Genomic DNA, 27,630 nt, shown 5'->3' with positions numbered 1-27,630 from the left:
ACACAGTAACACATAGGAACGTAAAAACAAAAGCAACAACAACAAAAAGAAGTTGTACTGTAAAAGAATCTGCTTCTATATTAGCACAATTAAGACAGTACCTGCTTGAAGAGCTGAAGCTGAATGGCATTCTGAAGAAACTGCCTCATGACAGCAGAACGATGGGACACAAATGTTTCTTCACAAAAAGTGATGGGTTCACCCTGCAAAGTTCAGAGGATTAAGTATTGAAAAAAGCTTTGTCTGAATACATATGAACCCACTGCCCATTTTATTTACTTCCCTTCCAAAATACATAGATAAATAAAACTTATAAAGAGTTCAGTAAACTGCAGTTTATTTTCAGATTTTAACCATGTTACTGAGAAACAGGTTGAAAACTGTGGCAAATTGTGTGTTATCAATATAAAACACATTTGGTTTCTGCAAGTTTTGCTAATACAGGTGAACCTTTCATCATCTCAGAAGGTAATTTTACTTAAGGTTCCCAAAATATGACACATGGTCACCCAAATTTTGTGTATTCTGCTCAGCTGCCTCAGACCCAGCTGGTTAACCTGCACAAACAAGTCAGTAACGTCTACTCTGTTCTCTCCACAGTTCAGGAAGATTAGACTTTCATATATCGAATTGAGTGAAATTTCCTTTTTTCACAACCTTGTTGGCAAAAGACAGAGATTGCTTTGCAGCTCTACTTTTATCTTATTTTAATGAGTTATGTTAATGCTGAAGTCTGCTGTGCATCTGCCATAAGGGCACAAATTTCCTCCACTCAACAAATACTCAGCATAACAAGGAAATATATTTACTGAATTAAAACCAAGAAAGTAGCAAAGCATAATAAAATTATACTGATGTATAATTAATATGGAGGGTTTTTCATAGCCATATTAAAATGTATTTGGATTTTTCATCTGTTGAGAGTTTAGAATCAATATTAGATAGCAAAAAAAAAAAAAAAAAAAACACCAAAAACATCTTCTTTAAAAATTGTGTTATCATTTTAATTCTGAAAGCTTTTATGTATGTTAGAAATACAGCTTACCATTGTGTATGTAAAGTCCAGGTAGCAGGGCCTCTAATATGACTGCTCAAAACCCCATGCCACAGCATTACCTGAGAGCATTGTTTTTTCCCCACGAGATTCTGAAGGAAGCCACCCTGTGGCCACCTAACTATCTTGCCGTTATAGCCAAATGGTGCAAGCACTTATATCAGTCTTTAATGCAATTTATGAGGAAAGTGAAGAAGCTATTTGGTATCAAATAATCATACTATAATAATAATTTTTTCATGACCTATGGTGAATTGGACCACCAGAATCACCAGGATGGTGCATCATATATCTCACTCCTAATCCAGCAGTCAACAAATTGTCACAGATTGTTCTTCACAGGAGGAAAAAGATCCATCTTCATTGATTGCCTAAAAACCTGTGCACAGGTTGGGTGCTTTTCCATAAGAGGAGTCACTCTTTTAGGGCAGTTCACCTTTTCCTGGGGCCAAAGAATTTCCATGATTTTGAAAAAGAAAGGAGACTCCTTATGTGACAACTACAGTGTTTGTCCCAAGACCAAACACTGGAAAGAACCATGCTCTGCCAAGCAGAAGCTTCCTCTGCTCTCCTGTACATCCAAGCACAGTGACACCAGCTTCTCCCCATTCATTTGAGCTCCGTACTGCTCCTACAAATGCGCACGTGGCAGTTGAGGGACTGCAGTATTATTAGAGTGTTAATACACTTCCTTCCCTAAAGTACTAATGATTGAGATTCTTCATTAGGTTGATTAGACCTTTTGACTTCTTAAGAGCCAAATCAGGCTCAACTGCTGCTGGATGACAGGAAGAACTTTTATCATCAAGGTCAAGCGTGAGCTTTTCAGCTTACAATGCATTAGTACCCTCCATCCTCCATGACCCCCACAAGGGTGAACACACTGTTGCTAACCCCCATCCACAGCTTCATTACAAAAAGACAAGGTGGACAATAAGACCATTTTCTTGACAGATTTAGTTAACTGCAAATTATGAAGCTAATCAGCTCTGCTTTTACTGACAAATGACATTATATGAGAGGGGACACTGAGAATCACAGATATTTTGTGAAATCAATGGTCTTGCTCACACATAAAACAATTACAATGATGTCCTAATAAACCCATCAACTCCTAAATCTGCTATCTCCAACAATTAGAATTTAGGCCTTGATTTATAAACACCTTAAATTTTCATTTTCTTCTCTCCAACTATAACTGCATAATTGAAGCAAAGCTATGGCATCACAAATGTTTTAAATGTTTGCACAATGCGACCCAGTGAGGAAACCGATTTGATCTGCAATATTGGATACTACAAATATATATTTAATATATATATCTCAAGTATATCCCAAAAATATTATATTTTTTTAAATACATACGTTCACACATTTCAAAGAAATATTATCAGCAATCTTAAAACAAGGAAAGAAACTGTAAGATTAGGATTTCAGACTCCCAGACGCATTGAAAAAGTAGGTGCAAATCTCCCTTTATATGAATATTTTATATTCATATGGCATAATGAAGTTCATCAGGGCAGTGCTGCTAGCTCATGACCCCTAAAAAGCTGAAAAGTTTCAGCCCACATCTGATCTGTTGCCAGCCCTATTTTTAAATTGGAATTCTGTTACATTCTAAAATAATGCTTAAAATCTACTAAAAGCAGCAAGTGGAAAATGAAAGAAGGCTAGGACTTATTTAAGTCTGTCCGATAGTTTCATGAAACCTGCTGTTACATATTTATAAAAGCCACAAAAGCCTGATGCTGATCAGCTAAGCTGTAAAAAATTTCATGAACCCCCAAACTTTCAGGAAAACCACTTTTCCTCAGAAAGCAAAACTTTCTTTCAGAAGAAGTTACAGGAACTCGTGCAGATAGCTGCTGCCAGTGAGAGAAGTACCATGTCTGAATTGTCTGATTTATCATACTGGCAGAGCAGCCAGCTATCTGGCTATGGCAATAACTCTCACAGTGAATATAAAAGACTAAAAAAACGTGGGACAGCAAAGACAGCACAGGTTAGAGAAGGACTTGGAGGAGGTGACAAAGGCAAACAAGAACGACACTTCTAGAGAGACACACAGGTGATCAGGTAAGTCATGGGCATCTTGACACTCCTGACTCTCATACAACAGAACGGACACCCAAGTGCGCATCAGGACGATGGGGCTTTAAAGACAGCATGTGACTGCTGGGGAAAATATGAACATAACGAAGACAAGGTTTAAATTAGGTCAACAGTGAGAGTCTCTTACACAAGCAACGATTTTTAAAGCTCAATTCTAAAGGTAAAAAAAATAAATAAATAAAATACTGAAGACTTTGTTTAGACAGCCCAGAAGTTATGCCTTGGAAGATACATGCAATCTCTTTTGCATTATCATGGTCAGCATGTGGTGCAGGGTAATGAATTTTGTGCTGCTGTATGCATGCCTTTAAACCACGTAGGTGCTCTTTCAAAACCTCTCTAATAAATACACAACCCATTAGAGCTGCTCTGTAAACTAGCCATGAAATGAAAAAATGTGGGTGGAATTTAAAGGTGCAGAACAAGTTGACAATCTGACAGTCTACAAGCTATAACTCTAGTGTCAGTATACTGTGCAGCCAAATCCCAAACATACAGCACGAACAATGATGTGTAGGAGATTCATGTATCACTATTACTAACTAGAGGTTGCAAATAACCACATCCTTTACTAAAATTGGTTGTGTAGCAAGTGACAAAGTAAAGCCTGTAGAGATATTCTAGGAATAATCATTCTTAATTCCATCCAGCATTATAATAAAACTAAGATACAAGAACGATGCCACTGATCTGGACATATATGTCAACGTCAGATGCAACAGCAACCAGAGGCAAGCAACTGCTCTGCAGACCTTTCAAGAATTGTGATTACAATGTCAAGGAAAGATTAGCTCATCACAGCTGAAGAAGGATGATCAGTCAGCCAGCAGGATTCCATAAAGAAAATCTGAAATTGGTGACAGACACCTGATAGGACACCAGCTCATTCAGCTTGCATTTGCAACGACAAATAACCTCCCGTAACTAGGACATCCGTTCAGCATAGGAAAGCTCTTTGCATCTGCCTCAGTCATAATGGAATCAAGAAAGCACAGATCAAACACTCTGCATTAAGCAAATGGTACCAGAGCTTTATTAGCATTTCAAGATGCTGCTCAGGAACAAAGAAATCACGTGCTCAGAGATTTGACCACACTTCTTCTAAAGAAAAGTAAATTAAGAGTCTGTTCAAAAAGAGACCAGTTTACCAGGTCTGATAAATTAGGATTTCTAAGCATAATCATGAAAAGTATTTCAAAATCATGTATTTACCAATGCAGACTGTACTGTTCAAACACTTACTGTCTCATGTAAATGCCCACTTCTATCACCAGTCCAATTTGTGGCTTTTTATCATGTTCCTCACTAGAGCATGTAACCACTGGTAGAATACATCAAGAGTGAACATCTTTACTTTTTTTTTTTCTTTTCTTAATAGTATTTGCAGTATATATACTATAAATCTTATTAAAAGATCAAACAAAACGATACATTGCCCTAAATTCTCAACCCTTACAGTTGCTGGTGAATTGGAATTTCTCTCTGACAGCTGTCATTCTTCTGCATGTTATCTGGTAACTCCTGTAATAATCTGTAATAATATCACTAAAGGACAAATAAAAGGGAAATGATGACAGCAAGTCAATCAAATCACTGACACCAATCGTAACACTTAATCATGTTAACAACTCCTCCAAAATGTCGTATGTCAGAACTTTCCTTTTACTTGTGCTGTGGATCATGGGTATATGCACCTACAGCAACAGCATTGCCATTACAGCAGTTTGGGAGCTTTCTTTTATAAAACAACCCTCGGCAGACAACTCAGGAGAGGCTGGGAGACAGAGAAGTTCTGCAGTGCATGAAATAACAGTGTTCTTCGCCATGCTCCTAACTTGGACTGAAGTAAATAGCCACGGAAGTGTTGTTTTTTTGTTGTTGCTGTTTTTATTTTTTCTCCTGATTTTACTACAAAGAAGTAGAACTCACCTTGCACTAACAGAAAGAAACAAGAAAAACTTGCAGGAACATAGAGGGCTATTTTGTTTTTCTGTAATGCTTAGGTGACAAGAACACACGCCTCCTTTTGAAAAGCAGCAGTGATCTAGTTTTCACAAGTAGATTTGACCTCAAGTATTTTCAAAATTCTCACACAATTCCCTTTACAAAACTAGGTACCAACTGGAGCTCTGAGACAGCGTAGAAAAAAGCAGACTCATATCAACCAATACATTCTTAGCAAAACTCAAATAACAGTAAAGCATCTGCAGGAAGGACACAAATGTGTATCCTACAACCACTGAAGACATCATTATTATTTACCAGCAGGTTGCCAACTAGGATGAAGCACGTTTAAACATACAATTCAATTTCAAATATAAAAATATAATATGCAGATATTCAATCTTCATCAAAATCTCATTTAACACTATAATTTAGAACTCTGTGGCCAAGAGGGCTTATGTTCTTGCTAAAATTGTTACAGTATTATCATTGTGCAATGCATTATTAAGCTGTAATCAATTCTACAGCACCAAAATACCTTCAGATCCAAAAATGTTAGGTGTATTAAAATTACTATGAAACCTTTATATTATGGATACAGAATAAGATTTATTTGTATTACAATGTTGTAAGAAAAACAATTCAGATACTGATAGATGCAGCAGAAGTTCAATGACAACCCTTTATACATTACTTCAGCCCATAAATTCCAACACCATTAAGGGATCCGGCACATGTTGAACTAAAACCAATCTTAAATAAAAGATGGAACTAACAAAACGTGTCATTGGAAAAAATAAATAAATCACATAGCAACATTCCACTTCTCCTTTTGACCCCTTTTAATTTATTAAGATACTTGGTATTTCATCTTGGATGGAGTACAATGACACAAGCTTCTATTCACAAACTATAAAACGACTTTCATGTAACAGAGCAAGCTATTTTTCTAAGTGTTTATATAGGCTTGCCTCCCCTGATTTCTGAATCCCCTCCACCAGCCTGCCATTCTCTCTCCCCAAGCAACAAATACAGCCTCATGCCTCCAGAACTCAAGCAACAAACCTGGAAGACAAAGTGCAAAGATGCCAGCAAAAAAGCATTTAGTGCTGGGGGGTGGGGAGGAGGGTGGGGGGAGAATCACCATTTCACAGATCAAGAATAGAGGCAAGAAAATAATAAGTAACTTGTATGTGGTCACAAAAGTCTCTGGCAGAGGCAGGGAAAAGAACCGAAATTTCTTTAATCCCTGTTCAGTACCTTAAATACAAGGCTATTCTTCCTCTTCCTACTTGATATTGTGTCAATGCATGAGTGTAGGTGTTGAAAGACTAACAAAAGAAAAGTAATAGTATGGTATTACGAGCTGAGAAACCTAATCTTTATCAGATACAGCAAATCTCTATGATGCTGCCTGCACCAGGAACTCTCTCTTTGTCCTGAATACGCTTTAAATTACTGGTATAATGTGTACTGTATATTGTTCCACTCTTATATTTATTCCACAAAAACCCCTGTGGCCTGCATGCGATTTTATCATTAGCTGGCAAGGTAATTTTGGGGCCTAGTTCTGCAATCACTCCATGAGCAGTACTCCCATTGAAGCTTGAAGCTAGTATGTTCTGCATGCAAAGCGGCTACCAATTCAGATTCCCTATAATAAAGAAGCCTTTTGCTATTTTAACTATTACAGAGCATTAGTGACAATACAAAAAAGGAGAAAAATTACAGAGCAATTCTTTACATGAGTTATTTTATACTATGACAAAATACAGAAGTCAGTCTACACAAAGTATTTCCCATGAGATACACGATGAGCTTTTTTTTTTCTTTGTTTCATTTACTAAAATTCAATACGATAATAGATATATCATTTAAAAGAAGAATCTCTGCAAAGATAATAAATGACTGGTAGTGATTAAGATGTATTCAATACACCTAGAGGTCACAAATGATAATATTTTGATTTCTTAGATACACACAAAAAGCTGAAACTCATCCAAAACAGTAAAGCTTCCAGGATTCACCCACTAAAACATGATGAAAATATGTTTTTGTGCACAATGCATTTTACTCCTTTGTATGATGATCACCCAAAACGACATTGAACCAAATTGCTCTTTTGAAGACGGAAATACCTTTGATATGCAGCTAATATAGATGCAGAAATAGAATAAAAATTAACCTCAGTAATGCAGTGTAAAATAGAAGCTTTAGTCATAAAGATAGGCCAAGCAAATCCTGCTCTCAGCTCAGTAACAACAAAACCACCTCTCTGTAAGTACAATGGATATAATGGAATTGAATTTTAATTTTCATTGAGTTAGCAAGATCTAGTCTCTGGTAGATATACGAATGCACAAGATATAAGATAACATGACACGTTATGTCACCTCCTTCATAAAGCATCTGGCAAAGTAAATGCTATGACTATAACAGACCTCGCTGAGGTTTGATTTGCCATCATGGTATGCCACTTGATAATTTGGTGCGGAAACCTCAACTACTGCCATGAAAAAACACAGCTAGAAAAGGAATCTGTCATGTCCCCCAAGACAGGGTAATCAAAGGTACTGGATTAGCAATGCAGGAAAAAGGTCAATGATTAACACATAAATTAATACACATGTATGCTTGCTATGTTGCTTATTGTATAAGTTGGATTATAAAGCAGTAGCTTATGTCATTAGACTCTTAAAGATGCAACAGCATCTCTTCTTGGGAACAAGTGGAACTTGGGCCCTGCCAGACCACTAACACTACTGCAGGATCCTCAAAGTATCAGTCTATTTCATGTCCACAAAAAAAAGGCCCAGAAAGAACTAAGGCAACCAATCCACAACAGCTCAAGATGCTTCTCTTCACAGGTGGAAAAGAGCAAAGTAAAGCATTCTCTTTTAAAGTGAATGAGAACTCTTTATTTTCATTTTACCATTTATTTACTCTTGGTTTGTCACAGCGAGGCTCTGCCTTTACCATGTGAGAAGGCAAGACAGACTTGGAGAAAAAGCCACACCAGTACAATCACAAAAGGTGTGCTGCTTTTCTGTTACTTGTAACAGGGCTCCTCTATCATTCATACTAAATGAAGCCCTTTCCCCCAAATAACAAAAGGTTGAAGATCCTGCCAAATTATAAAGTTCCATTTTTGGTTAATTAGAATTGATTTTGTTTCCTTGGGCTCTCCCCTCCATCCCACTTCCTGCAGTTTTTATTCAAATGCTTTGAAAATTAAAACCAAAACAAAACAGCTTCTGAGACAGAGCAGCGTGTAATGCCAACACTGACTGCAGGACAGGGAAGCTGTCTCGGCCCTCCAAATGTTTCCTGATAGTCATAAAGAGAAAGTTGCATCCAGCGTGAGGATGACAAAAGCAGATTTTTCCTTTCACCACTCCCCCCGAGGTTTTCCTCAATCCATGATGAAGCAACCGAGGGGAATTTGTTCTGCGTAACTGCAAACCTACAGCTTGCGCAGCGCAGCCCAGCTTCGCAGCAAGTGTCATTATTTAGTGTTTGGCCACGGCTCCTCCCAACTCCCATTATATTAGCTACGCATTTTTGACATGGAAACCATGCAAAATTTCTCAAGTCTTTTGTGAAGGGAAAAATGCCATCTAATTAGACCACATGTGCAGAGAAGCATCTGGCTCGGAGCACAGCAGCTTACACAGTTCCTTGAGTTGTCGTGGAGACAGCCGCATGACCGCTCGGAGCTGGAACTCGGGGGCACAGCTCCAGATGCACTTCTAACGTGTTCTGACAGAGAGCAGATGGGCAGCTATTTCCTGGGCCAAAACCGCCAACTTCGCTCCCCTCCAGACCCACATGGCCTTGATGATAATTTTGATTTTGTAAAAGCCCTTCTCACCTGCCCTGGAACCTCAGGCTTTCTCACCTAGGAAACAGGACTGAGCCTGCCAAGGTTTCCGCCAGAAGGCTCCACAAACTTCAGTCCCATTCACGTAACAGTTATAAGAAGAACTCACAATTGATGAAACATCACCCAAATATTTGTGTTTTGCATATAATCATTCATTGTGATGCTTTATTTTGGCATTCAATTCAAATTGCATTCATGAAAAGAAGCCCATGAATTTCTGCAGCTCACGCAAAGCAGTACAGCACGCCTGGCTGGGGAGGCCTGATGCTATTTTCATTACTAACAAAGTAAAACAAATTTTATCCACATGCTCATAAGAAGAGCTAATAATAGCATCCATTATCGTGGTGACCTCACAGCTCTAAGACCCTATTTTCAGTTTCTTAATAGTCTTTCAACTGTATGAATTTACGCTTCATGTTCCAGATTCCTTTTTAACCTTAACGATTTAGTTTAAATTAGCTCAGCACTCTGCTAGGAATACCTTCTAGGCAAAGGCAGTTGACTAAAACATCGCAGTTTCTCATCTGAAAAGCTCTGCCACTCCAGGCCAGCACTAGGAAGGCACGCTATCTTATATTCACTTTAGAAGACGAATTTCTAGGAAAAAAAATTCCTTGGCTCAAACTCCCTCAGAAAGAACCACAAGTTGTTACTACAGCTGCCTGCAGAATCTGCGCATCTTAAAACATGAGATTTTCTTTGCAATTGCTTCATCTGCTGAACGGCTGCTGCAATGACAGGCCAGAAGCTGAGAAAGCCACGACAATGAGCATGGAGCAGCAGTACAACACTCACTGCCCACATGTCCCAGCTTCACGGGAGCTGAACACTGCCGCAGGCCTGGACTAAACTCTTTCCTGGAGGCACCAAGTATCTACGTGATGGATGCTAGACATTTTCACAGCAGGCATTTCCTGCTAAAAATCCAGGAAAGATTGCTGCTAAGGAAAAAGTTACTGACTAGCCGAAGTATTTGGACTGAAAAATCAGCATTTTGAACTTCCCCTATTAAAACCTTGAATGAAGCGCCAGCTTGAGCTGCCTTTTGAGCACCTAATAAACATAGATGCAGATTTGCTCTACATGGGCATAACTGCTTTGACCCAAACACACATATAACAAGACGTTACATAGCTATTTTAGCATTAAAACAAACAAGAAAACAAAAGCTATTAAATTTTAAGAATGTAAACACTACAATTTAGCAGACATTTACCAATAATTGCTATAGCTACGAATCACACCAGAACACTTTATTAGCACATAGAAGTCATTGTCTGCTAAACCAATCGATTTGTGTATGTGCTTTTTGCCTCCAATGTTTTAATTTTAGCACTGTAAAATAGATTCCTCCACCTGTAAAAGTTGAACATCTACAGAATGAAAGTTGTTTAACAGTGTTCTTAGCTCTGGTAACACAGGATCTGACATTCAACGGCAATTCAAACTCATTTTCAGGGTTCACCAAAATACTCAAGAACTTCTAAAAAACATTTTTGTCACATACACCTCCCCTTTGTCCCCAAATGCTCATAATATACCCCACTTTATCAAGTATGAAATCTCTGAGTGCTTAGATTTACACTGTATATAAACACTTTCAAAGCTTAAAAACAATTCCTATGGTGCTAAAGAGTTAATACTTTGTAGCATGGTCACTGTAAACAAGCACAATTTCAGCTAAGCAATATTGCTGTCAGAGACACAAGGCTTTGCAGGTGTGGGCAATAATTAAAGGTTTCAGCACATCTACCTGGGTGAGGTATTTTTGCCTACTATTCCAAGGAGAAAGCCCTCTCTGTGGAGAGCAGAAGAGCTCATTAATGAGGCTAATTAGGTGTAAAGGGGGTAGAGTCTGGCATCAGCTGCAGCTTATAGTAGCTAATCATTAAGCTCTGTAATCTCTACCCCAGAACAGCAGATGATCATGTTCCTAGGTGACTGATGTTGCTAAGAAAATTTTTAGCACCTGAGTACCTGACCAAATACTTTTTGGTGATGCTAAAAATTCCATTAACCCTCTGCATGCCAGACAGTGGGCTCAACATCATTTCTTCACACATCAGGTTTCTAACAATACATACCCAAAGGGATCTGAACTTTACCTGAGGTCTGCAATGCAATTCATCTCAGAATTAAAAGAAGCAATGCTATCAGCAGTGTATGGAAGGAATGCCAGTAAATACTGGTTGGCGGAGAGATGTGCAAGAAGAATACAGCTAAGAGCAATAATGCTTGAAAAAGTGACCACACAAACCTCCTAAAGGTTTGCGAGTTCTCCCTGTAATTTCTTTGCACAAAGCAGTGAAGATAATTACAATACCACAGGGATGAAAACCTTGTTAATAAATATGTAAAATAAGGATTTTGTTGTACTCATCTAATTTGAAATGAGAAAAAGGACATAATTTCCATGGAGAGAGAATACATGAAAGTGGAGCTCAGTCTGGAACTTGTTTTGTAAAATGAGTTGCAAGGATAGCAAACTATTCCAGCACCTCAACAAGAATGTTTGAGTTGATCAGACAGACCAGGCTCTTTACCAGCAGCCTACCACTGTCCATCTTTCTCCTGTTGAAGCAGCCTTCAAAAATTCAAAATTTTTAGATTCTAATTCAACAAAAAATTAGTAATTGCAATTATTTCACTGCCATGGTTTGTGGAAGGTATTTTTTTTAGTTACTGTTATCAACATGATTTCCACTCCTTGAATTTGCAGGGAAAATGGCAGTAGCTTACATTAATTTACAAATAAAACCACTCTATTAAATTGCATATGCCTGAGTCCTGTTTATTGAGTATCTCTATGGCAGAGTACCTCCTTCTATTCTCCTTATGAAACTCATAGATTGAAAGTGTCAACAAGAAAAGATTTTACAAGCTGTTGTTCTTTATAATTTTGGTATTTCTACTGAATTTACATTTAAATAATAATATTAATAAAAACTACTTAGAATCTTTCTTTTATCATCAGCTGCTTGTACCATGCACAGAAAGCGTTAGCATCAAGAATTATGTGTAAAGGGATAAGAACCAGCTCTAGACAGACCTTCAATGTATTGTGTGCGTTTGGGTATCCACCTAAATGCTATCAATAACTTGTGCACCTTCCCATCTTTGCTGTAACAGGACTCAAGTTGCTGGTATCATGGCTGGATGTACCAGACACAGAGAAACTTAAAATACCTGTTAACAACAGAAAACCTGCAAGCAGGAAGAAAATCTTTAGGAATCCTCCTTCAGGAGGATCTGGAAACATTCATAAATGAAATAAAGTAGCCATGCTGCACATCATAACAATACCCTTAAATCACCTAGGTCACTAACAATGCATTGTGTGCCCAAATATCTGTATTATACGTTGTCATACCTATTGCATTTATTGATTACATTTTGATAACTCACCTCTGCAGGTCCCTGAATTATTCATGACAGAAAACCACACCAAGGTCTGAAGCATATTAGTAATAACTCTTAGGTTATCATTAAAAGCTGTACCTTTTGAAGAGCGCGTTTTCATATTGACCAAGAAACTAAGCTTCACTTTTGTATAGGTCACCAGATTGCAGAGTGATTAAACCAGCATATTTGGCTGATCCTTTCCGTCAATGGAATGCAAAAAAACAACTCTGCTTTCTCTGTTTTTGTTCACTACCTGAAATGGTTAAGAATTAAAAAGAAAAACGTTTTGTAAAACCAGAGAGATGAGCAAGTACCACTGAGGTCATAATGGCTGAAATGTATTTAATATGAACTCCCCTGTCTCCGTATCACCTGTGGATATTACCTTCAAGCTGCACAGATTAAATTACACGAGCTGCTCATGGCTCTCATTATAATCAGGGTATGGTTGAACACACCAAGACAGCTGACACTGGTAATCCAAGACTCCTCTTAGCACATACTGAAAAAATCTCCAATAACAACTAGCACCGTCTCTCACAACAATACAGAAATCAATTGAATAGGTTGATAAAAACACTTTGTGGCCTGCACCATACTATTTTTAATAATTCTGCAGATATAGCATAAAGACAAAAATACCTTGTGCAATACAGGTTTTTACAAAAGCCTTGAGATAAGCCCATTCCCCAGCACCGAAGGCACTGCGGTTTTAGCTTCTACTCTAGAATAGCATGTATACGAGAAGAGATGGGTACATAAGGTACTCAACACAGTTTCTTAAACAGAAACATGATTTGGAAACAAAATCACTACTGCAACAGAGGTTCACTCAGTGCCTGAAAGAGAGATGGGATGGGAGACTCTTGTCCACTCAGAGTCTGAAACCAGTTCTCACCTTTTCTTTCTCACTTTATGACAAGTTGTATAATTATCTAGCAACACCACTTCTAGTGGCTGATACCCAAATTTTGGATAAAGTAAAAACAAACACAAAAGATAGATGAGTACAAAACCACAGTTTCATAACAGAAGGGCCGTAACTGATCACAAGAAAAGGCCATCTCCCTGGTGTTCTGTCTCCAAGGTAGCCATAGCATATGCCTCGGAAAGACCAGGAAGGTGGAAAGCCTGAATGCTATTTCTCCCCTCTATCAGACAGATCTTCATTTGAAGAAATTCAGTTAGTCTACTGTTGCTCGCATATTAAATAAACCTGAACAAAGGCTTCTTTCAAGTCTCTCTCCAATCTCCCCTTAACCAATGCAAAGTTCCTCAGTATCATCCAACAGGCTTCACGCAGCAGGTTTACTACCTATTGTACAAAGAATAGCCCCTTGTTTGTTTCAAATCTGTCTGGTTACAAACCTCACTGGATTGCCCCATTTGTTTTTTGGATTTGTTTTTGTTTCTGTTTTTATAGTGGAATGAGAACAATTAAAACAATGAGAAGTCACTCCCTACCCACCTCCTTCAAATTGTCTGGGAGACCTCTTCCTGCAAAAAACTCTACAAGATTTTCCGGCACGCAAAGTATCTTCCAATATTCAAACAACCGGATTAGACATTTTGTGGGGAAAATGTGCAAAAATGCTGTCTGTAAGCAAAAGGTAGGTATGTTTAGCTATTAGGATAAGTATGTGCAGGTGTCAGAATTAAAGAGAGGAAGAGCACAATGTAACTATATTGTATTGTCATCAGTGATGACAAAGTTTGTTTCCCCAAGGTCTAACTCACCACCACAACTATGTATGTCCCAAGCTTGGTCGTTAGAGACAACAAAAAATGTACAGAGGAGGGATTCCAAAATTTGACACTATTTCTGCATTGTTTTAATGTTCCTGACAAGTGCTCCATTGTTTCTTAGCCATGTACACACTTCATTTCAGTAATTAGCTGTCAGAGAGGGCCCAACAGCAACTTAGCGTTGTCTGCTCAAATCATATTAATGAAATGCAATCCACTCAAATGTCCTGAATGCATATCTGTAATTGCATTAAATAGAGAGGCTGGGGACATCAGCAAACTTCAACTTCTGAACATGGCATTACGATCAAGCGCGTTAATCTGTTATTTCCTAGGGATTTGACAACCAACTAATACTGAAGAGCTTCCTGTGCAATAATAAGGACTGATGTTCCAACATTATTTTGATTTTTTTAAACCATAAAAAGTGACTTTTTAGACTCTAGGATATCAAAGTAAAAGCTGTATGTAATATTTGTGAATACAACACCTTTAAAGGCGGGGGGGACACATTTAAAGGCGAGGGGGGGAACCTGCAGGTTGCAGCATCATGGAAGTAGTTTCTATGTTTAGAAATTCAGCATCTGCACATTAAAACTAAACGTAGGATACTCAGGATACACTGAGCATACGAAAAATTAAGTAAACCCCAAGATCCTTATCAAATACATAGGCTTTTAAAGCTTCCTATGTGACTATTATGATAAAAGTCCCCACAGAATACAAAATGCAATCCACTTCTGTTTGCAAACTGATACTTGCTAGTCAAATTATTGTATGATCTTCTTTATCATGCTCTTCATCACCAAAGACTTTTCCAAAAAAATGGTTTTGGACAAGATGAAAAACAAGAAAAACATGTAGTGGAAGTGTCCTGTGGGTATAAATAGATTTTGGAAAAATTTCATGTCAGTTATGACTGCAAAATTGCTATTTAAGTTTAATTAAAATTGAGCACAATAAGCTATGGTGAGATAACGGATGGGAAATGTAGCTTTAGGGCAGAGTTACAATGCCTAAACCCTGGCTAGTAGTGATCCTTTTGTTTTTTTCTGTTTGGCAACTACTCTCAAGATTTCTGAAACATCTTAATTATAATGATCCACAGAAATTCACAGAAGAGAACAGTGCTGCATTTGAGTTAACTCAAGATCTGCAACATATGTCAAATAGATGAGATACTCAGTGCTGCAGTAGGATCTAGTCTTTAATTTCACTCATGTAAAAAAAACTAGTATCTTTCCTCACACATGTAGAAATTCTTTGAATACTGTTCCTCTCCATAGTTGAGGGTAGCAATCAAATCCTGTGGCACAAAGACCTCCCAAAGCCTTTGGAACAACTTTGACTCAAGGAAATCTACACTCCTTATCAGAGAGGGCTTCTTTGCTCACACTGGAAACTCCTCTAAGAAAGCTGGAATGCAATTTAGTCAAGATGTAAAGGAGAACGCATGATTAAGTGACATTTAGAAGAGAATACATACTGCAAACATTCACCTAAAATCCCCAAATGAGGAGAGATGTGACATATATATGTTTTTAAAATTTTGATTACCAAGTCCTCCCTACTAATTGGAAAGCTATTACTTCAAAACAAAATGTAGCTCCAGTTTTAATAGATACTTTCAGGGAAAATATTTACATGCATGTTACAACTAAAAATTTACCTTAAGCATGAACTTTGTTGCTTAGATTCAGCTACTGTAATGACTAATATAAAAGAACCCAACACTTTCTGAATGATGCTGGTTGGTGCTTTTAATTACAGTGAATAAACTGCAAAAGTATCACCAACACAGCCAAACAGCATTACTTGCTGTCACTCCACAGAAATGAACTCTACTCACAAAATTCTATTGCAAGAGAGAATACAGCCATTTATTTATTTATTAATTTTTAGGCAAGTAAGGTAATGACAGCATTCCTATTCTTTGACTGCCTTCAAGTGCTGAGTATAAAATGGATGTATACATAAGAAGAAAGCATCTTAGATAAGAATATTCTTTATATCTCATATATTCTTAGTGGACAATTTAGTTGACAAATGAACTTTACCTACACAAGTACAGGCAGATCCTTTAAGGAAGGCAAATTAATCACATTTGTAATCCTTACAAATTGCTTTCGTTTTCACCATTAATCCTCTCTAAGAACAAACGCTCTAGAGATACAGATTTTAACTACTGCTTTGAGAGCTTCACCAAAATAATTATTTTTTACATCTTTGATTTTCACTGAACAGCAGGACTGAGCAATGTTCGTATAGCATTTAGAGTTTTTAAAGTGCATTCAGAGCAAAGACATGCCGCCTTCATTTCTATATTACTTTTTAAGAATCTAGTAACGTTTAATGCTAAATAGCATGCTTCAAGAGAGCAATGTCAGTAATAAGCTTTACTAGTTTAGAACGAACAACATATATGTATGTACACAGAAAACTGGCATATGGTTCTCACACAAGATTTACTATAAAATTTCTTATTTTATAAATCACAAAACCAAATACTACACCAGAAATTATTCAAAAGAGAGATACATTAGGGACACAAAAGTAACCTTTAAGGAGTTAAATTGTCCTCAACTACAAGTCAAGTTGAAACTTATTTAATTAGGTTCTGTATTTGAAAAAATGAAATAAATTCTTTCATTAACTAAACCAAACTCCCTTAAAGGCAACAATATGTTCCCTCTCTGTCAGGACAGAGCGCAATGAAATCTTTATTTTAATTGGGGTTAGCTACGGGGCCATTTGGCTTCAGATGCTTTGTTTATCAGCCCTAAGCTTTACAGCTTAGCCAGTACTTGAAATATTTTACTACAGAATGATTTCATTAAAAAAAAAAAAAAAAAAAAAAAAAAAGCACCACTCTTCCAAGTAGTTTTATATAGAGATCATTTTAAATGTGCATTTCAAAAATTGGAAGTCCAAGCCAAAGGTATCTCGAAAGAAAACACTGATTTCCTTTGGCGTTATTGTGATGCAGGTCTCCCTTACAAATGCCTGTTTTAATGGTATCTGCATCGTGCCCTTCCCTGAGCAACCCAGCAAAGATGCGGCTGTAGAACAATGGCTCTCCATGGCGATGACTACAGCAAGGCAACCAAACACCTAATTTTTGTCCTTCATCACAATCACACTTTTTTTTTTTTTTTTTTTTTTGCAGACAATGTTTCAGAACCCCTAGCATTGTGCAGATTTACATTTCATACCTAACCAGGGCTGCAGGAAATGAGGAAGACCTTCTGCATGCATAAGAACTCAGACAAACCTCTTGTAAAAATAAAAAACATGCTTTATATAAAACTCACTGCAGTGCACAGCCCACTTTCCTTTTTTATGTACATCTTTGAACTTCTAATGTGAAGACCCTGTGATCTGAAAAGCTTTGAGTTGATCATGCTTATTTTAATTCAGTTTTAAAACAAAGAAAATGAATTCTTATTAAGTAGGTGACACTTCTTCTCTATATTAAACCAATTTACAAATATTATTCAACTTCAGTAACATAGTTACTGAAAATACTCCAGAAAACAGTTATCACAAGAATGGACAGTGAACAGGAACTCTACAAAAGCATAGCACTTGTTCATTTCAAACTGCAGCTAAAAATCAATGAAAGAATCCTGTTTTATTGTAAGCATGAAGCATAGACTGAATTTTGGATTTACTTCTGAAACCTCCAAGCCTTACTGTTTCTAAAAATAAAAATCTCCAAACCTAATTTCCACATATGAAATACAGTATTATGATATTTTCATATTCTCTTCTTCTATCACTAAAATTTGATCTGTCAAAGATAGACTTTCTCTTTTACAGTATTTTAAGAATTGTTTCATATAAGTCCTAGCTGTTTCCCAGAGGATAACAGCTACTTGCTACTAGCTATATACTTGTTACATACTAGACCAAGCTACGTAAATTAAGAAATAAACGCTATGCCAATACTATTTTACTAAGTCCAGTTTAAGAATTTTTTCCTTGATTTTTAAAACAAACTTACTGTTTTACTTTTGTTCTCAGCAATAAAAGCATTGCTGCCAAATCTGACAGAATAAAGTTTAACTTAAACAAGGCACTGATTTATGTGCTTCATGTTTATGCTACCTTAAACCTTATTATTTGTAGGTATATATATATTTATATTTAGTGTTGACAGCCATACATTTTTCTCTAGATAGCTTTTTGCATATCTTCTCTGTACTGTTCCCTTGTGAGAACTATAATGAAATGAGCTGCTTCTGCAACTTCTCAGCAGGTATTTTGATTTCAGAGTAATCACAGTTTTCTCTACAATCTTTATACAATTTATGTCCTGATCATCTAACAAATAAGTAAAAGACTTAAATTGACATCAATATGTATACTTTTCTCTAACAATGCAAACTAATTGTATATCTCTAAACAAGAAAAATGTTTATTCAAAAAAAAAAATAAATCTAGTGAATATACCAACTATTGAGTTCAAAGCAAAAACACCACATGTGTCTAAATAAATATCAAGGAAGTGTCAGAGGTAAATGAGGAGAGACCAGGTGAAATGTGTGTGATGTGTTAATTGTATTCAAAAAAATAATAGAGGCAAGACAGAGAAGCTGAACTTCCAATTATCATAATGGTATCTACTTCACAACACATTTTCAAACTTGAAAGAGACATTTTAAACCATAGGAATTCTGAGTAGAATACCTCCAGCTGTGTTCTGCATAAATCTTGTACACTGTACATACAAAGTTTATTTAAATACCAAGTAAAGTTATGACTTACAAAATGCGTATTTCAGTCACAATAGAATATCTGTCATTGCCAAAAGTTACTCATCATTCAATGAAAGGAACAGAAAACAACAAATTAAATTAGAAAAAGATATGAAAAGAAGGAACCGTTTTATTTGATGTGTTACTAGACTGAAGTTGTTTGTTGTTTAAGGAACAACACATTTATCAGCCCTCTGCAGGGTTTACATTTTAGATATAGAACAAAGAAGAAAAAGGTGGTGGTCCTCATTGCTGGAATTATTTTTGCTTATATAACATTCTGGTCATAAGCCAGAATTTATCTTTTACTACTGCTCTGTCCATACCAAAATCAATATATTTGGGAAAAAAGCTGCCTACTTCTCCAATGATATACACAAGACAAAGCAAACAAGGGGTTTAGTCCCATTCCATATCCTCCCCTCAGAAACCCCACGCAAGTAATGAGTACAAGGTGAACACCCAGGACTGCAGTACCCCTGTCCCTCCCCAGGACTGCAGTCGAGGTGACAGCATGCACACTACTGAAGCTTCCTTCACATGTGATTTTGCTAAGCCCCAGGGCAGTATCAGAATACCTCAGTGTGATGCTGAAGAAAAGTACCTCTGAATGAGAGCAGGTCTCCTATGCTGTCTGTCACAGCAATCAATCACACTGAACTGTCAATTATGCCAGGCATACAAATGTCTCATTCTGTCTTTAAGCCTGTAACTTTTTAGGCTTTAACAGAATGAGCTCTACCACTTATCTATGCAAATCATTACAAATAATGTTGATTTACTGCCTTTCCCTTTATTTAAATATCCCTTTTTGTACTAGAAGCTTATGTTCCAAATCATACACAATCTGTAATGTGCATGGTGAAAGCCCAGAACAGCCTTTTTCTGTTATTAAGCTCTATTAGTTTGTTCCTAACCCAATTAAATATTCTAATTTTTATTATTATTCCATCAAGTTTGCCTGCTACTGAGGTCTACTTCAGAAATCTAAAACCCCAAATTTTTTCTACCATCCTCTTTCATGGGCTACTTTCTGTTGAAATTTATAGCTGCTCACACTAGTGAGAATGTAGATTTTCACCTGCCTGAATGGTCTTTTGTAGTTTGTTGTTGTTTTTTCTAATACAAAATGCAACTTATTCATAGCTCATTTAAAAAACACACACTCACTGAGTGCCTTACACAGAAGACAAATTCAATGGTCCTGTTATTTTATCCTTGGTGTTTGTTTACTTGCTTCATTGTTCTACTCTAAGTCCCCTGCGCTTTATTAGTTCAGGAAATATCTTCAACTTTTCCTGCATGGCGGCATTTGCACACTGCTTCATTGCTTGCTGAGGCTGTGCACTCTCAATTATAAGTAAAGTACCAGGAGAAAACACAATAAAAACAAAGGCTAAATGTAAGTCAAAAACAAAAGCTTGAAACAAATTGAGGAGAAACAAAAACAAATGTAGAAAATGGTACAAAACCCAGAGAACCTGGTGTGAAAGGCACGGAGGAATAATTTATCAGCTGAACGTACAAATCCTTCCACAGTAAAGCTGAAGTATCATGGTTCTTTCTGCTCCTCACTGTAAACCTTCCCTGGTAATGGGAAGATTTAGAGGCTTTTGAACAAAGATACTTTTATTTCTCCAGCACCAACACAGAAGACACCCAGAGTGACCTTCCCCAGTCTGATGGCTGAACATATCATTTCTACCGAGGCTGCAAAGTTACTCATACAATGAAACACAAGATTCACAATGCTCACACAGTCCAACAAAGATAACACAGAAACTTAAGCGTCAGCATGTAACAGGTAAACACCGACAACCTCAAGAGCAGTCTTGTGAGCACCAGCCCTCTGACAACCACATGCAAAGGAACTTAACGTTCCATCTATCACTGCTGCTAGTGCACTACAAGCTGCACAAAACACGATCCTTACCTTGGACAACGTTTCCAGACTGAAGTACAAAACCACCCCCATTCTACCTATATTTTAATTTTATTTTTGTTTTTGAACTTACATGCCCCTGACATATTAAGACAACTTTGGTGAAAGGGAAGGATCTACTCTGTATACAATGCATACCTTTAAAACTTACATGTGGGGAAAATAAAAAGCTACACAAATGGTGGCTACATAGGTAAGAAAGCAACTGAGATGTGGCAATTACTGGGAGTTGGAAACAACTATTTGCTCTACCACTGCATAACTTAAAAAACATTTTACCATGGCAACAATCACACTTCATAGTGGATAAAGCATCGAATGCTACAAAGCCTTTTCAAAGCACATTATGCACCAGTACGTAACGTGCACATTTCCATGTTCCTGCACACATACTCCCAACAAAATTTCTGTTTGGACTCATCTACCATTTGCTTCTTTACCCTGTACCACATGCCATCGCTTCTTTTCTGACCTCTGTCCCACTCAGATCTCTGGGCGCTGGCATCGTTAAAGGAATCGATAGTGCTAGTCTGAGCAAGGGGCTGGTTGTAAAATAATACACTAATCTTACGTCAGGCCATCACGCTGCTGCTTTGATGTCTTCCTGAGAAACGTATCAATTTGTGTTACAGGTATCACCATACTACTTATGAATCCCTGAAGCTTAAATCCTATCTGGTATAAGAAACCAAAACAGCTGAGTAAACTATCCTCTTCGAGCACTTTGAGGCTCCCGCTGCTGGGGCACACACAAATAACCATGGAACTAATCTCTGCGTAGCACCTGGGTAACAACACTGATTCTGCAAGAAAGGGGCAGAACTGTGAAAGCGTTACCACTCGCTCCATTTGTGCTTCTGCAGACTCCATAGCTAACTTGGATATCCCACTTCAGTTTTTTTCCTATCAATGCAAAGATGATGTATATACTACATAGTCCAAGATCTTGAAATCTCTAATGAATTTGACAGAAACAAGTTATCATCTACACTTAGCACGCTGCATAGAGTATTCTGCAGAAGACCACAATCTAGAACATCTTCCTTGGTCAAGAGTTTAAACAGAGGTACAAGAGCAATGCCTTTCCTAGGAAGCACATGCAGTTCTTGGCCAGTGAAGATACCAAGACAAAGGACAGTTGCACAGAGGAACATTGGTGCTTTCATTACAGTTAGCTATAGTACCATGGACAGGACAAGAGCAATAACCTACGTGAAGAAGACTCTCCAAATATTACAGTGTTTCGCAATGTCTAAACCACACTCTTGTCTACTTCATAAACAACCAATTAACTACACCTCAGAAAGTCTGGAAAAGCTGTGGAAGCAGAAAAGCACATTGACTCTGTCCTCTGAAATTTTCTGCTTAATCTAAGGTGGAACTCTAAAGAATATTTAAGTTAAATTTAAACCAATTCAATACAGAGCACTTAAAGTTAATCAGAAATTATCCAGTTACACAACAAATGGTTGCTCAGGCTGATAAACCTGATTAAGATTGATAAACTAATCATGAAGGCATAAAAGAAATTAATGGAAAATCATGAAAAAGATTCGCTTCATGGAAAAGATTCACTTATTGTCAGTAATTCCCAAGGCATTCAAGTTTGTACTGATTTCTATTTGAAATTCTCGTTCAATGTGAAAGCTGCAGGTTATACAGAATAATACAACTGTCTTACACTAGAAATATCATCCACTGGCAGAATCACCGTAACACCACTAGTTTCTCCGAATAGCTCTGCTTCATTATTAACATCTTAACGCTTCAGTAAGTTCCCAACTACTATTCCATATGTTTTAAACGTAATTGAAACACAACAATGGATGTTTCAAACCACAACAACATATTTCCTTAGTTCGATACAGGGAGGCAGATGATTTTATTCTTGTTGGAGACATCACAAAACAGAACAACAATATTTTCCAGGAATCTGCAAAAGTTAGTTACTGGCCATAACTTCTCTGACCAAAAGCAAATATTCAATACAAATGTGTGTGTGTACGCACACACGCATCTCAATAAGATGTGAATCAATAAGATACTAAAAACATTTTTCTATATATTTTTCATTCCAACATTAATTTAATAACATCCACACGAAAAAAATAATTACACTTTTAATACAATCACAGCTCCATTTACCATCTTGCTCCCCACTCCTTTTAAACTTGCTTTGTTTAGAAACAGAGCAGAGCTTGATAGTTAACACCGTTATTACTTCATTCTGATTCATTTGCCAACAGGGAGAAGGGCCTCTCAAGGAGAGCAAAGAAATAAAGGATTTCATCGGGCAGACTTTGAGAGAAGGGTGTGAGCCAAATAATAAGGAATACAGTTCTCACTACAAGTATTGCAACTATATTAATTATTTCACCCCCTCAGAGACATTGCCACAAATTAAAAGACTGGCACATACTGGGAGTATGCACAGGTGTTGCCACTGAATAAATCCAGTATAAGATATGGAAATTAGGAATAACTAACATATTCACAATCCAGCAAAATCGGATCTATATGGATTATATAAATGAGACAAAGGTCTAGCTTTGGGTAATATGACAATACAAGCAAGAAATCGTTTCACAGAGAATGCAGAGTTCATCACCCTAATGGCTAGATTAATAAAGCCATAATCAACCAGATCAGCCCTTTAAAAAGAAATGATGGCATCACGATTCAAATCCAAATGCACACCAAAATCTTTCACATAGATATGTCTTTTCAGTTGCGTATCAGAAATAAAACAATTTACTTCATTTCACATTGCATTACATATACCTCTAACTTCAGTATATCACGTATACCGAGTCATGAAAAAGATACCTAATTCTGCAGTATCTGCAGGTAATAAGGAGTTATCAACTCAAGACAGCAAAGTTGAAAACTACCTGCAGGAGCACTTAGCTGCTGATATCTGCTTGGATTATTAATGTTAAAATTAGGTCCCCTTATCCATTAAAAAGTAGCAGCACTGCAAAAGAAAATGATAGAAAATTTCACTTTACAGTGTATTTATAGCAATGAAATACGGACAGAAGGAACCAAGATATGGAAACTGAAATACCTGTTCAGATAATACAGATTCTTTAAGTGCAAGTAAACAAGCACTTCAAATCTGTCAGGGGAAAAAAAAAAAAAAAAAAAAAGGAAAAAAGAAAAAAGAAAAAAAGAAAAAAAAGAGTTATATTCCTCACACATAATGCCTGTTGCAAAGTTCACTGCAGTGACCACATATCCGAGGAACAGACAGCAAAGCTTGTCATTGGAGAAGACTGTATGTCAAGCTTGGAGTCTGCTGTTAAACTACGCTAGGTGAAGAAAAGGATCTAACGTGGCTTATGTTACCTACACACTGGCATGACAAACCTAAAACCAGTTGATGCTATTCTATCATACCCTACATGCTACTGCTTGTAGTGAATCTTCTGAGTGAGCTTACCTTTATCACAGATGTTACGATGTTTCTTAACAAAGATTGTCTGTGAAAGAAAACCAATGAAACGTTGTCTCTAACCACTAGGTGTCAGCAGAAGAAAGTGCACAGTCAACAACTTGGATGCAGTTAACAGGTCTCATTTTTCCTCCCCAGTTACCAATATACACAACTCTTAAGTACTGCAAACCACCTTTACATACAGACAATAATTATACTGATATTTCTACTGCAGATGAGTTGATTTTGTGAGCTAAATAATTAAAAATGAAAAAACATTCCTTCCACAAACAGCAAAAAAATTGGAATTTTAAAAAAATTATTCAAGTGAAGAAAATGCTCACAATGGTGTGTCATTGGTAAAGATTTAAGTAACATTCTTAAAATTAACAATCTGCATCAATACAGCCAAAGTAAACACACTGCTTCTAATGTGTTTTATTGTACTTAATAGCAAGAGGTTGTGGAGACCATAAGTACACCACATGTACTAGGTTCACTTCCATACTTCCAATCTGGCTTAAAGCAATTTGCAGAAACACCTGCACACAGTAGGAAACACAAATGAATCAGTTATTTTGTGACATAAATATTTCTGATTACAGTTGCAGTTTCTCTTAGCTGGATATGTGTTTCCATGCAAAAACTCTAGCTACTGAAGTCCTCAGGAAGTTCACAGTAGCAGCAACTCCTTCCTTGTCAGTGTACTGGTTTGAAAATTCACTGTTACCTTATTATCTTTGCATTAGAAGCTCCCAAAGAGAGTAAGACTTCCTAATATGCTTAAATATAATATGAATTTAAAGTCTGCTCCATGACACATTCTGGGCCTACACAGAATAATGAAAAATAACTTCACACCATTTATCCTGGAAAGTCAACTCACACCAGATGAGATGGTCTACATAATTAAATCGCCTTATGAAAACTATGAAAGGAGGCAAAGCTGCTGCTGCTTTGAATTTATTTCCTAATTATCAATAATTTTAAAGCAACAGTCAGATTTCTTGAGTTACAGGGCATCAAATGCAACAAACTACATCATGTGCAGCATTGCTTATGTACTATACTTACAAGAAGATGTGAAGGCAATAAGAGAAAAAAAATCACAATGGAAACACTTGAAAATACCGTGTGTTCTTCTCCTATAAGCTACATCTTCTATTTACTTTTCTATTTGTCTCAGACATAAAGATTCTATTTGCAACTGCTTATTCTGTAAGTTTCAAAAACATTTTTTCAATTTTTAAAAAAAAGTAAATGATGACACCCACTGTGGTCTTTGTAGATTCTGATGTATTAATGGTTATCAACCTGTACACACTTGAGTATTCCTCCACTATTGAACAAGAAACTCATTTCATATGGAACGATCACAATTGTGTATTGTAACTCATTTGAACACCTGTTAGTATATTACCACACACACAGTAATCTGAGCTGATCAGATGACAAGAAGAAACAAACATAACTACTGTGCAGAAAATCACATTATGTGAGAGCAGAGAATACTGCAAGTATTCTGCAAGTGCGGCACCCAGAGAACAGCACACCAGAAAACATAGTGCTTTAAGTTCCAGGATGCATTACAAATTGTCAGTTACGATGCTTTGGAATTATTGCATTTTCTTTTGTGAAATTAGCAAGGACATTTTCTAATAGCTTTGCGCACTATATGCTATTGTTTGGAGTTTTGCTGCACCTTCTTCAGAATACACTGTCCAAGGGTTTTGATCTAACTTTTATATGTGATGTTCCCAACAGCAACAATAGTCTCTTACTAACTGCATTCACTGTTGACATATTCTAAAGTGGAAGAGAAGTGTATGGCAGTTGTGTGACCCACCCAATACCTTACAGAGTATCCGTGACAGAACTGGAAACGGAATGAAGGTTAGTTGATCCTGACATGTTCAGTACATGAAACACTTGCCATGTTTTGCAAATTACCTTTATATAAATCTTTATATTGCAATTTATAAGCAGAAATTAGACTTTTAATTTATAACATGACTTTTGAAATAAAACTTTGAAATTTTCCACTTCCTGATTCTTAAAATGAGATTTTATGATACGTATGTGCAATCATATTTACATGTTTTCTTTGATGGAATCATAAGCGAACTAAACAACCTCTGCTTCCTCAGGTTAGCTGCAATTTCTAGAGAAGTGCCATTGTCAAATGATTTTGAATGTTCATCTTTAGCATTCAGCCTTCAAAATACCAGATGGTATTTCCAGAAAAGCAATTTAAATTTTTATTTTTCTTCATAAATCCCTTAGCTAGTTAATCTCACACATATCCAGGCAAAGCATACACCAATATTCCCAGAGTTGCCTGGCAACTACTGGGAGGAGCATCAGAGCACAAGAAGGCCTGCGTAAAGGATGGGAAGTCTCCCTGACATCTTTGTTATATATGTGGACAACGGTTTAAATATCTGCCATTATTTCACCTTAAATACTTCAAAAGCAAAACACTTATACTCAACTATATGCACACACGCCAATGCAATTTATTTTTTCCACACACACTATATGCACATCTCCCCAGTAAGAAGTGGAAGGAATCACGCTGGCTTCAAAAGTTGCTTTGAACCCCGAATATTACTTCTTGGAATAATGCTTATTTAGTGGATAACTGGACTGTTTAAAATTCAGACTGAACTATTTTTCCCTTTGTCTTTAAAGATAACGTGTAAAACAAACTATAACAATGAAGAGACTTTAGTGATGGAAACATCCTCAAACAAACAAACAAAAAACACCAAAAAACTACATCAGCAGTCCAACTTCATTTCTTTTAACATAAAGATTAAAATTAGGTTTATTAATGAAGAGATCTGGTGTGCAGACAAATAATCTTCACAGAAAAGCAGAACGCAAAATACACCTTTTCTCAAACAGTAAGCCTTCATTTTTCCTCCATTCATTTAGCCTCCCCACTTACACTCAGAACTCATCTTAGCAACTCCCAATGGCATTCAAGTTTCTCTTCTGCCTCCAGAAGTTTGCAGATGAGATGACAATATTAAGGTAAGAGTATTTTTCCCCTCTACAGAGATTTCCTGAAGCAGACATTGGTCTAAGCAACAGTAGTTCAATTAAGCCTTTGAACACCAGACTGGGATTTATCACTACATTTGACTTGAACGTTGCATTGGTATTGCATTGGTTTCCCTTGATTTAGAAATAGGTAGGGAAACAAAAATACTTGGAAAATTCTGAAAATACTCCATGCATTACTCCAATACAGTTAGTATTTTTAATTCCCCCTCCTTAATTCCCCCTCCTTGATTTTCTGGGACATATCTCATGAATTAGACCTGAATGTTCATCATACCCTTT

General features: G+C 36.9%; 1 protein-coding gene across 11 annotated transcripts in view; it reads right to left on the bottom strand.

The window, feature by feature from the left end:
* Positions 1 to 27,630, bottom strand: part of DENND1A (DENN domain containing 1A) — a 190,621-nt gene that overhangs the window by 44,619 nt on the left and 118,372 nt on the right. For all 11 annotated transcript variants that reach the window (XM_084493738.1, XM_084493743.1, XM_084493741.1 and 8 more), the window contains one exon: positions 102 to 203. In XM_084493738.1, coding sequence (XP_084349864.1) covers positions 102 to 203 — 102 coding nt within the window. The remainder of the gene's footprint in view (positions 1 to 101; positions 204 to 27,630) is intronic.

This window comes from Aythya ferina (genome assembly GCF_964211825.1).
Source record: "Aythya ferina genome assembly, chromosome: 20".
Classification (NCBI taxonomy): domain Eukaryota; kingdom Metazoa; phylum Chordata; class Aves; order Anseriformes; family Anatidae; genus Aythya; species Aythya ferina.
The sequence above is the reverse complement of the archived record's forward strand: the minus strand, read 5'-3'. Positions and strand labels throughout refer to the sequence as shown.